Source organism: Prionailurus viverrinus, chromosome F1 (assembly GCF_022837055.1).
Source record: "Prionailurus viverrinus isolate Anna chromosome F1, UM_Priviv_1.0, whole genome shotgun sequence".
NCBI lineage: Eukaryota > Metazoa > Chordata > Mammalia > Carnivora > Felidae > Prionailurus > Prionailurus viverrinus.
Genome location: NC_062577.1, coordinates 18,186,960 through 18,200,000, shown reverse-complemented (window position 1 = coordinate 18,200,000; position 13,041 = coordinate 18,186,960). Strand labels below are relative to the sequence as shown.

General features: G+C 44.3%; 1 protein-coding gene across 10 annotated transcripts in view; it reads right to left on the bottom strand.

The window, feature by feature from the left end:
* Nucleotides 1–13,041, bottom strand: part of FAM20B (FAM20B glycosaminoglycan xylosylkinase) — a 44,310-nt gene that overhangs the window by 15,007 nt on the left and 16,262 nt on the right. For 9 of the 10 annotated variants that reach the window (XM_047841333.1, XM_047841329.1, XM_047841328.1 and 6 more), the window contains 2 exons: nucleotides 9,683–9,769; nucleotides 5,411–5,520 (listed from right to left, as the gene is read on the bottom strand). In XM_047841333.1, the coding sequence (XP_047697289.1) occupies nucleotides 5,411–5,520; nucleotides 9,683–9,769 (197 nt within the window). The remainder of the gene's footprint in view (nucleotides 1–5,410; nucleotides 5,521–9,682; nucleotides 9,770–13,041) is intronic. The other variant, XM_047841334.1, reaches the window with a different exon arrangement.

Below are 13,041 nucleotides of genomic sequence, written 5' to 3'. Positions count from 1 at the left end.
AAGGAGGGCACCTGTGATGAGCACGGGGTGTTGTATCTAAGTGACGAATCACTAAATTGTACTCCTGAAACCAATATCGCACTGTATGTTAACTAACTAAAATCCAAATGAAAATCTGAAAAGGGGAGCCTGGGTGGCTCAGTCAGTTGAGCATCTGACTCTTGACTTCAGCTCAAGTCATGATCTCATGGTTGTGAGACTGAGCCTGGTGTTGGGCTCCATGCTGGGTGTAAAGCCTGCTTACAATCCTCTCTCCTCCCTCTGCACCACCCACCCCCGCCACCATTCATGTTCTCTCCCTCTCTCAAAAGAATTTTTTAAAAAGAAAAAAGGTGTTTCACATCATTAGTCACGAGAGAAATGCAAATCAAAACCACAATGAGATATCATCTCACACCTGTTAGAATAGGTATAATCAAAAGACAAAGTGTTGGTGAGGATACGGAGCAAAGGGAACCCTTGTGTACTGGGTGGGAATGTGAACTGATGTAGCCACCACGGTAAACACTATGGAGGTTTCTCAAAAAATTAAAAAATGGAACTAACGTATGCTCTAACAATTCTGAGTATTTACTGGAAAAAAAACCCCACCAACTTGAGGGGTTGGTGCCTCAACGTTCCCTGTGGCATTATTTACAATAGCCAAGATACGGAAACAACCTAAGTGTCCACCGATGAATGACTACTGCTGTATGTGTATGTATGTGTGTGTGTGTGTGTGTGTGTGTGTATGTATATATGTATATGTATATATACATATATATGTATACATATGTACACACACACATATGTATATATATGTGTATATGTATATATGTATGTATATATACACATACATATATGTATATGTGTATATACACACACATATACATACACACACACACACACACAAAATGAAATATTATTTGGCCATAAAAAAATAAGAATGAAATCTTGCCATTTGCAACAACATGGATGGACTTTGAGGGCATTATGCTAAATGAAAGAAGCCAGACAGAGAAAGACAAATACCATCTGATCTCACTTACGTGTAGAATCTAAAAACAAAACCAAAAAACAATCCAAAACTAAGTTCTCAGATACAGAGAACAGACTGGTAGTTGCCAGAGGCGGTGGGGTATACAGTGGGCGAAATGGAATAAAGTGGGTCGAAAGGTACAAACTTCCAGTTATGAAATAGGTTGTTCCTGGGGGTGTAAAGCACAGCATGGCGACTATAGTTAATAATACTACAATGAAACTTGCTAAGCGAATAGATCTTAAAAGTCCTCACCACAAGAAAAAATTCTGTAACTACGTACGGCGATGGATGTTAACTAGACATTGTGGTGATAAAATGTGAAGCCATTGCGATGTATACCTGAAACTAACATAAATGTTGTATGCCAATTATAGCTCAATAAAAAAAAAATTCCTGGAGAGGCTCATAGGAAAGCAGTTAACTCACTAGACTACTGGTGTGTTACAAAGGCTACAAAGCAAAAACCTGATGGAGATAAACAGGGCAAGGTTTCCAACAAAGGAGCTTCCGTCCTCATGGGGCCCGGCCAGTGGCATATGGAAGCATTCTGGTTCACTAATCTGGAAACTCCCAAATCCCATACTGCTGGCACTTTCATGGAGGGCTTTCTCAGAGAGGAACGGTCAAGTATTAACTCTATTTTCGACACCCCTCTCCTCCCTGGAGAAGGGGAGGTGGACGGTGGGGTGGTGGTGAAAATTCCAAGTTTCCAATTGTGGCTTGTCTCTTTGGTGACGAGCTCCCGTCCAGGAGGCATCCGGAAGCCCACGTGGCGTCACCTCAAGAGAACAAGAGACACCCCTGTGCTGTTATTGCTTAGGAATTCACCAGGGTTTTAGGAGTTCTGTGCAGGCACTGGGGGCAGAGCCAAACATACCTATTTCTTATTATTTCACACAAGGAAACGAAATGTCCAAAATTTGATTCACTGTCTTCCTCCTCCTCACCTCCCCAGGTCTGCTCCTTTGCATACGTTCCTACGACAGCTAACAGCTTTGTTACACCCTGAGTCATCCAATCCAGGAACTTGGGAGTCATTCTGAATTTTTCCTTCTCTCTAGTCAACTGTCCCACTCAGCCCAAATGTTCACAAATCCGTTCCATTTTAATTCTCGAGTGTCTCTTAGCTCTTCCCCTCTGCCGTCCTTACTCCGGTTCTGGCTCGTACCACACACGCGGTTCGCACACAGCCTCTATGTGCTCTCATCGCTCATCTCATCCCCTTCCCAACCTCATCCCCATCCTCCACGAAGCCGCCGCAGTTGGGTTTCCAAAATTCCATTCTGATCTTCCCGTGCTCCAGCTTTTTTAACGGCCTCCCACTGCCTAGGCAAAACGTCGCCACTTCTAAGCCTGGTGCGCAAGGCCCTTCAGTGACATCGTTCGGATCACCTGCCTTCCCCCCTCACCGGCACCACACCCCCCTTCACTTTAGCTAAATGACACAGTCTCCTGAGCTTGCCACAGGCTTCTCTCACTTCTCGTCACCTTGTCCATGCACCGCCCGCCACTTGGAACACGGTTAACTCAGGGAGCCCGTGCACCGGATGGGAACAAAATTACATTTTTATTTTCATTAGCTTCTATCTGAAACTTAGCATTTCCGTCAGTTATGATGGCAGGGAGCAAACCAGGGTGGTATTAGCATCACCTGTGACTTTTTCACGGAAGAAATTAGACTTTTTGTATCATATTAGCACTGTTGCAGACAGCCCAAAGTATCATTCATACACAGTCTGAGATTATGATTATGATCTTGTTATTTCGTGTGTTAAGTAATAACAAAGCACATACTAGTATATCACAAACTTGCTTTTTCTAATTTTTGATAACAAAACTATATTTCAATATTACTGGTTTCATTTAGAATTCTATGTATCCTAATTTATGTATTTAAAAACATTATTCTGAGAAAAGCTCCTCTCTAGCACGCCAAGAGTCTATAGTACAGAAAAGGTTAGAGTCCGGACACCCAGGATGTGCCTTCCCACTCTGCCTTCCTGGAGGATTGCTATTCTCCCTATAAGACTTGAATGAAATACCACCTTCGCTATCGAACTGTCACCTTGACCCTCACATCTGCCCTTCCCTTCCACACGCTCACAGGCCCTCTGTACGTGTCTGGCTTCCTTGTTAGACGAAACTCCTGGAAGACAGGAAGGTGTTATTCATTTTTGTATATTCAGCACCTGGTTCAGAGCCTACCACACAGAAGTGAAACAGAATTTTGTTGAAAGAATGTCATTTTTTAAATGTTTATTTTTGAGAGTAAGAGAGACAGTGGGGAGGGGCAGAGAGAGAGTGAGGGACCCAGAATCCAAAGCAGGCTCCAGGCTCTGAGCTGTCAGCACACAGCCCGATGCGGGGCTCACAGCTTGTGTCACAAGCTGCGAGATCATGACCTGAGCCAAAGTCAGAAGCTTAACCGACTGAGCCACCCAGGCACCCCTGGAAGACTGTAAAAGAATGTAAGCGGATGAAATATTTGAGAATCTGAAAATCCGGGTCTGAGTCCTGGCTAACAAGTAGTAGCTATGTGACTTTGGGGAAGTCCTCTAATTCCTTCGAGCCTCTTTCTCAGGTGTGAAATATAGGTACATCTCCCTTACTTACTGCATTCTTTTGTCAACACGATCAAAATAAGGTAACTGTGTAAGTGCTTTGTTGAGCTGCAGGGTCACATAGAACTTAGTTGTTATTATATGAAGTTATCTCATAACATATTTTTAAAAATTGTGCTAAGGTCAGCTCCTTATTTAAAATCTACCTCCAGCCAAATCCATCTACCTGCTGCTACGGATTGAATGTTTCTGTACCCCCAAGTTCATATGTTGAACCCCTAATCCCCAGTGTGCTGGCATTTGAAGGTGGGACTTCCAGGAGGAGCCCTCATGATGGGGTTCACGCCCTCGTAAGAAGAGACAGCAGAGATGATTCCTCTCTCATTCTCTCTGCCGTGTGAGGACACAGCAAGACGGTGGCTGACTATAAACCAGGAAGAGTGTCCTCACCAGAACCCAACTGTGCCGGCACCCTCATCTTGGACTTCCAGCCTCCACGACTGGGAGAAATAAATCTCCACTGTTTAAGCCACGTGGTCCATGAGATCTTCCGGCAGCGCCCACTGAGACGCTGCTCTGTGCTGAGGGTGCGTCCAGAAGCTCATTCCCCAAGTGTGCCAACCCCACGCACTGGCCTGTCTCTATGCCCTCGCTCCGTTCTTCCTTTCTGTTACTTCGCCTGATGCCCAGCGAAGACGCTGCCTGGGTGGCTCCTACCGATGCTTCAATACTCAGTCTCAGTGACAATAACCTCCTCTACAAACCGTTTTCTGGCCTCTCCCTCTCCCAACCCTCGCACCGTGTCTGAGAGTTAACCTTCTGTGAGTCTCCAGAGAGCAGAGGCTCTGGCCTATTCTTGACCTCCTCTCATCCAGCAGGAACTTGTGTTTGCCTGAGCATAAAATTGGACAGGCAAAGATGATTAGAAAATATATGAAACAAATCATGACACTGTGTGTTTTTGCTTATTTGTAAGAACAGTGTAGCTTGGCCTTCTATGTTTAAATTCTGAATGATGAATCTGTCATAAGCCCTTTAAATACTCAATTTCACCTCATTGGAAATATAAATCCATTCATTCTAGCCAAGCAAGCTGAAATTCATCTCGCGATGCTGTTTTGATAGTCATATCATAATGCAGAGCACTGTGTCATTGAAAATGTCACCACGATGAGGCTGAAACAAGAGCCCCCAGCACCTCTGAATCCCTCCCGTTCTCACTGTGCCCACAAGGAGAATTGGAGTGAGAATTTAGCTCAGAGTCCTCACCCTGGAGTGAGAAGACGGAGAACGGAGACCAGAGGGACCACAGCCAGTTCCATGCACAGTGAGTCATAGGCTGACCCTTTCAGAGCAGAAGGCAGCGGTGATCTTTCAGGCCCACACGCAACCCTACAAAGGCATTTCTGACCCTCTTACAGGCTTGCCTTAGGGTTTCCTCAATTCTAAGGAGATAGTTTCCAAGAAAGGACATGTATAGGAAAAACACCTCCAAGTCAATAATACACATTCAGGCTAAAATTTAAGTTTGAGATTTACTTTGAGATCAAGCAGAAGGAAAAGAAGTTATCACCTGCTTACACTATCAGTAAACTATGTCACTTCCTACTTCACAGACACAACAAAGCACACATCAGGGAAAACTTTCGCTTTCTGGCCACCTGCCGTCAGATCCATTTACCCCAGTGACCTGAGAACAAGTTACCTGATTTGGTTTTGTGCTCCCTTGAGTTCTTCAGTTCCTGAAAGTCACAAACCAGCTTGCGCCATGATAGTTAATAACTTATTAACTACTCCTCTATTTAAATGTCCTCTATAATCTTCTTACCTACGGTTAGGAAGGTGCTCAACAGCTGCTCCGTGGCAACAGGCTTGATCTCTGTCCGCAGATTAACAAATCTGCCAACCACTAAGGGCGCTCGGCGGAAACCCAGGATCCTGGTTTGGGAGGTTGAAGAACAGAAGAGAAAAATCTGTGGGGGTGTATTTGACAAAGTAGTCTTAAAAAGATATTGTTGTTTCATAGGTAAATGTATATATTTTGAGGATTTTATTTGTAAGTAATCTCTACCCCCAACATGGGATCGAACTCATGACCCCAAGATCAAGGGTCGCACGCTCTACTGACTGGGCCAGTCCAGTGCCCCTGCGGGTCAGTCTATTTTAAAGGTACGTATATTTATGAGCTTAATATCAAGATGTAGGTCATTTATTTTAATATGTACTTCAGCAAAAGGGATAAGGCAAATCTGGCCAAATGTGGACAGTTGCTAAATCGGGGAAATAGATACACGGGTTCATTATACCGTTCTAATTTGTTAGAAATTTTTCATAATAAAAAATTTTAAATAAATTTTAACAAAGCATTAAAAAATGGGCTTAAATACAGAGAAAGACAGATACCATATGTTTTCACTCTTATGTGGATCCTGAGAAACTTAACAGAAACCCATGGGGGAGGGGAAGGAAAAAAAAAGAGGTTAGAGTGGAAGAGAGCCAAAGCATAGGAGACTCTTAAAAACTGAGAACAAACTGAGGGTTGATGGGGGTGGGAGGGAGGGGAGGGTGGGTGATGGGTATTGAGGAGGGCACCTTTTGGGATGAGCACTGGGTGTTGTATGGAAACCAATTTGACAATAAATTTCATATATTGAAAAAAAAAATAAAAATAAAAAAAAAATAAAAAATGGGCTTAAATCCATACATAGGTTCAAAGCTTTGGGTAAAACAGCATACTGGCAGGAAACTATCAGATTAATCTGAAGGATTAACCCATAGGACTACTTAAATACAGATACACACGAAGATAACTTCTCTCTAATGGTCTAAAGTATAACCTTATGGTTGAGCAAAATCATTTTTTAAAAAATGAAATTTACTGGCAAAAAAATACACACTCACTGAAGAGTTGGAGGGGCAGGACTTGGAATACACAGAATCGTTATGATGAAGAAAATAAAGATCACCCATAATTCCACAGCCCAGAAATAACTATTGGACTTTTGGCATATGAGCATTTTTCCCTTTACACATATATATAAAAACATACACACTCTTGTGTATATACACAATGGAGATTATACTATACCCAATTTTGTACCCTGCTTTGCATTCATCATTATATCATGAGCCTTTTCTCAAGTCATTATAAAACTTTTAAAAACAGCTGTGTAGGGGAGCCTGGGGTGGCTCAGTCGGTTAAGTGTCCAACTTCAGCTCAGGTCATGATCTCACAGTTTGTGGGTTCTAGCCCCGCATCAGGCTCTGTGCTGACAGCTCGGAGCCTGGAGCCTGTTTCGGATTCTGCGTCTCCCTCCCTCTTTGCCCCTCCCCCACTCGCACTCTGTCTCTGTCTCTCTCAAAAATAAATACTGAAAAAAATTTTCTTAAATAGCTGCGTAAATAAAGAATCCACTGCTCGGGGTTGCTGACTGACTCTGTCTTAATCTTAGAAAAGCCGCAAAAGCAAGTTAATCAACTGAGGTGTCAAAATAACAAACATCGAGAGGACCTCCCAAGGCCAGAGAAGGTGGTCAAATCCTAAACGTAATGGAGAAATAGCAACCCAGAGCAGAGACGTGTCGGGAGCCATGGATGGGAAAGAAGAGTTGGAAAGTACTTTTCCTCCCTACTGACCAGTGCCAGGCCAAAGAACAGCAGCCAGTTTAGCGCGGAGGGGCCACGTCACAGCGGCAGTTAACAGAACGGGTGGGGGTACTGGCTAGAGAATAACTTGCAAGCTTTGAGGTAGGGAAGGACTTTTAAATACAAGGCCCCCAAAGCACAAGTCACGAATTGGAACATTAGTGTATTTAATTAACACCAAAGGCAGTGATTTCTGCACAAAGACAACTTCACTTGAAGTTAACATACAGGCGGTTGTGCTGTGAAAAGGTAAGGAGACGTTCAATTTTGCTAATAACTGGGGAAAAACAAAAATAAGTAACAATGATGAACCACTTTATTTGACTGGATTAACACAAATTAGTGTGTTGGATGCTATGAAGTACTGGTATAGATATGGGAAAATGATCTTCACGCACGGCTGGTGTCCATCAGCAGGGAAACAGGAAGGGGTTTGGGAATGAAGAAAATGGAAACAAATGAGGTCTTGGAAAGACTGATTCCAGAATGTCATTTAGTGAGAAGCAGGATTTACCTAACTCTCTACTGCTAGGTCTTAAAAGAGGCAGTGAAAATTCATGGCGTTGTGAACAAACATTTATTTAACCTTTTCCGTATCACTGGATGTTTGGATCGCTACCAGTTTTTCACTACTGAAAATGCTCCAGCTAAGATCGTGGGTATATATCTTTGAATTTCATTACTTCTCCATGGTACTTCCTAGAAGTACCTTCCTAGAAATATCTTAGATAATTGCGTGAAAAGGTAGTTATGTTGCTCATCCAAAGAATAGGAACATTAAGGTTTCTGACACATGACAGAGTTCCTAAAAAGAAAAACTGAACCGATTTAACAATGCCACAAGCTGCATATGAATCTCAATCCATTCCTGCCAATAAAGTACTACCCTCTTAAAAAAAATACTGGCCATTTTCAGCAGAAGAAAGTAGTATCCCATGGTTTCAACTGGATTTTTTTTTAAGTTTATTTATTTATTTTGAGAGAGAAAGAGACAGTACAAGTTGGGGAGGGGCAGAGAAAGAGGGAAAGAGAGAGAATCCCAAGCAGGCTTTGCATGGCCAGTGCAGGGCTCAATGCAGGGCTCGAACCCATGAAGCCACGAGACCATGACCTGAGCTGAGACTGAGTCGGACGCTTAACCGACTAAGCCACTCAGTGCCCTTCAACTGGATTTGCTGTTACTGGTGAGGATGACTCCCTGCCATATTTATTAGCAACCGATCATTTCCATTCAGTCAACTGTGTCCTTAGACCATTTTCTATTAGGGTTTTAGCACATATTTGGATTTGTATAAACATTTATAATATTAAGGCTATTAATGCTTGGATTACATTAGGTTCAAGTATTATCTCCTAGTTTGATTTTACATTTTGTTTGATGTTTCCTGACATATGAGTTAACTTTATTTAGCTGAGTCTACCGAATAGCTTTTCCTTTGCAATTTTTCAATTATTGCTTTTGTGCCTAGAAAATCCTTCGTAATCCAGAAAAAGACAAAAGTCCATCTTTGTTTTCTTCTGGTTTCCTTTACACGTTCGTTTAAAAAATACTGTGAATATTTCTTTTAAAGTCTGTCAATATGCCCTGAAGAGGGGCGCCTGGGTAGCTCAGTCAGTCAAGCATCCGGCTCTCAGTTTTGGCTCAAGTCATGATCTCGCGGTTAGTGGGTTTGAGCCCCGTGCCGGGCTCTGTGCTGACAGCTCAGAGTCTGGAGCCTGCTTTGGATTCTGTGTCTCCCTCTCTCTCTGCTCCTCCCCTGCTTGTGCTCTGTCCCTCTCTCTCTCTCTCAAAAGTAAATAAATATTAAAAAAAAAAAAAAAGCCCTGAGGAAAGAGCTGATCAGAAGAACAAGTGAGATACAGGCAGTTCAGTTACAATACTCCTAAACTAGCTACCTGCTGAAAAAAAATTAATTTTCCTAGTTAGCTTATACATTTAGAATTTACATCTATTTTTCTTTTAGAATTATTCTGGTTATTGAAGCCATGCGTTTTTTGTATGAAGGACCATAAAATTCATTATGTATGTCATGCTGTGTGCTTCTAGCATATGGGGATAAGTCAGTATTACCTACTTTAAACAAAAATAAGACAAAAAACCAGTACTGTCAGGTCTAATTAACAATCAATTCAATTTAGGGACTTGAGTTCCAACTCTGGTTTTCATCCTGCCCTCTTATTTACCAAGAACACCTGCGCTCATGACGACAGGAGGCATACCAGAATGAGATGATCTTAACAAGCGTAGAGTGAAGATATTTACCCTGGTATTCCTAGAACCCCCCAGATTATGAGGGACTCGCACAAATTTAACAGACTCTGTCGGTCAGCTATCTAAAGTAGGTACCAAGTCAAAGCCATTAGCGTTGCTCCCTTTAGAAGGAGGCCACGAGCCCTCTCCAAGGTATTTTTAAAAGGAAACAAAACAAACGTAGCCCTCCATGATGGCACGTACCTGTCCAAATGAAAGGCTGCTACCTCTGCATTGTGTCTATCATAGCCAGCATACGGCTCCCCTTCTACCACATAGTCTCGGTTATACCTGCAGAGTGAGTGGGAGGCACACATGGAGACGTGAATTACATCAGCACCAGAGGAGACAGCACAACAGAAACTTCAGCAGGCCTGATTCTGCTCTGCAGACACGTTCTCAGTCCAAGCTGAGAAGAGCTGTGGATTAGGACAAATCTCCGGTAGGTAGGGTAAAGATAAAGTAGAGAAGGAAACTGGACTTCTCTCCCTGCCTCAGCAATCATTCTATGAATAAAACACGGAAGAGGTTATTTCTACCCCTCTGAAATACTTTCAGTGTAGTTTAAGTAACACTACAAGGTCATTTTCTGGAAGGCAAGGACCATCTCTGTATCTCTAGCACAATGTTAAGCCTATAGTTGGTGCTTAATAAACGTTTACTAAAATGTTTACTAGACTGAACTAAAGAAACGAAGGGAAACGTACAAGTAAAATGTCTCTTTACCGGAAGGACTATGGGAAGGCTTGTAAGAGAAGTTTAAAATTTGGGGCGAAAAAAACGGTCTGGATGTGCCTCAGCTTTTGTTGAGGAGTAGGCAAAGGTGCCTATGAAAAGCGTTGTTGGAACAACCATCCTCTTTTTCTTTTTAGGTTTGTGATGACGTGTGGAGGGAATACTGGCCTGGCACGAGAGCTACATATACAGTTCTGTCACTACCTTCTGGGTAACCTTCAACAAAACCAGTCTCTTCTCTGGGTCTTAGATTCTTCATCTACAATGTATGAGGGGCCGGACCAGAAGGCAATTTCCAAGATATCATTCATCTCGAATTCCATTCTGATTATTTTACATCACATGCATGACATAAACAAAGGATAATAAAAGCTAGAATATTTCTTTCGACTAATCATAAAAAAAGATACCATTTAACTGTTAACTAGGAAGAAAGGGACACTAAATTCACCTATAACCTCTACTGTTTGCATGCATTTCCTGAATCAAAAGGCCTATTTATTAGGCTTTACAGGCAATAGTAAGATAGAAATGAATGGAGACTGAAGCAGAGTGGAGCTGTTCCACCGAGGACACTTGCATCGGGGAAGTGGGAAACACTGCGATAAAAAGCAGTGAACTTCAACAAAAATGACCTTGGAATCTAAAGGGAAGCCATATCCACAAAACACATTTTCCAGGCAAAGTACGGAACATACACGTCAGAAGACAGCCGTGCGTCACCCCCTGGTTGGAGGCCAGTTTCTTCTTGGCCTGGTCAAAATACTCACGTGTAGTTCTTACGTTTCTAGTGTCAAAGCATTATTCAGGCTACTTAGGATTATACGGCTACCTCCCAAATGAGTCTCCATTTTTAAACAGAACTGCAGTAAAAGCTGACACTCCTCAAGCACTTCTCTCCCCGCTACAGCCGCAGGCCGTCCGTACAGCCGGGGCACAGTCCTGGAATACTTTCTTTGCTGGGGCCCCAGCGGGGCCTCCACACGCAGGGAGGTACGTGCAGTCCACTCCTCCCAGTGAAACGTTAGAGAGCTTTCCAATACATGGAAAGGCTGCTCTAAGTGAAATGTAAAACCCTAGAGGAATCCAGAAACATCGGGGGTGGCCTGGAGAGGAAGGGAGGGAAAGAAAAGGGAAAGGAGTAAGAATCACAGAGCTGCCCGCAGAGTCAGGAGGTCTGAATCCCTGGCTCACGTTTCGGCTGTGCGAAACACAGCAAGCCAGAACTCCGCGTCTCACCCGTCAAATGAGCAGTTGGACTGGGCGTTCTCCGAGGTCCCTGCCAGCACTTCCTAGGACCACTCACTCACTTCTACCCACTCCTAGGCTCCTGCCACCTTGTTGCTTTCCCACCAGAACTGCAGCCTTCGCCCGGGGAAAGCCAATTTACTTCCAGAATGGGTAGAGCTACACTGAAAAAAAAAAAAAAATCACGTTTCTAACGTAAGGCAAAATGTGCAAATAAAAGCATCACTGTCTTCCCATAAATTGCATCCACCGCACACGTGTCCTATCTCTGACAGAAGGACATGGCCAACCAGGCTCCGAAAGTGCAGAAACCACAAGTGGCTGTTAAAGAAAGGTGCGTGTGTCGCCTTAGCAGCAGGGGCGCAGAGCCTCCTCTCAGCAGAGAGTGATCCATCTTAAGTCACTGACAGAGCAGCAAAATTCATAGAGTAACTGCCAATAAATCACTCCTATCCTTCTGGGGAAGGACATCGGAGTCTGACCAAGGACATTAATTTGCGCTTACACCAGGACTAAATAGCCTCTGAGGCCCCCAGGGTCAGAACAGCAATTTGCTAGGTATCTCGAGACCAGAGTCAATTTCTACAGGCACTTGAACGTACGCCCACCTTCCGCAGCCTGCGACAGTGCCAGGTGTCACCAGCACAGGTTGGGTGCGTGCAGTGACTGAGAGCGGGATCCCCCAGGGCAGGTGGGGCCCAGGCACCTTGCAGGTGGGGGAGGAGAGTCCCCGGGGGCTGCGAGTGGACATGGGCAGTTGGGGGGCGGGGACTAGTTTGGCAGGAATAAAGAGCAGGGTGCAGAGAGGAGGGCCGGACGGCCAGGGGTTGACCATTAGGCTGCGGAGGCTGCGCTTTGCCCGGTGAACAATGGGACGTTCCTGAATGTTTTCAAGCTGGGAACACCATGCCAATATGGGCGTCTGAAGGAGGAATGACAGCGGCCTTCAGGAAGGTGAGGGGAAGGCTGCAGTGGCGGTAGAGACAGGGGATGAAGCACAGTGACTAGGTGAGTTGGCGAGGTTATCGCCTGCCACCTCCCCCAGTCACCAGCCGGGCGGCCCCTCCCTCCACTTCTACCTTGACCGAGCACCGCGGGCCTTCCTGCACAGCGCCTGGACCAACGCTAACAGCGCCACTACCAGGAATACCTGCCTCCTCCCACTTCCTGCTGGTGCATCTTACCCCCAATTCCCCAGTGTGGGAACGGAGGGCTGGGTACAGAGGGGACATCCTCTTATTTAGACGTGAAATGCTCACAACTCACCTCTGTACACCAATTTCATTTGTTTTTAGTCTGCCTTTTTTCCATTACTCTGCTCACACTGCTGATCACCCAGGCCACAAACCAAGAGGTCGAGGACTACATTTCAAAACTAAACTAGTGATTTCTGCTGACGGGTGCTCAGGAAGGCAGGCAAACAGAAGAGAATCACACGTGCGTGGCAGAACACCAGCCACTCTTACTCAGATCCAAACGCCAGTTACTGCGAGGTGACCTTGTCAAGTCAGTTACTCTCTCTTAGCCTCAGTTTCTTATTCTAGAAGTAAGAAGTGTAGGGACATTTGGATGGCTCAGTC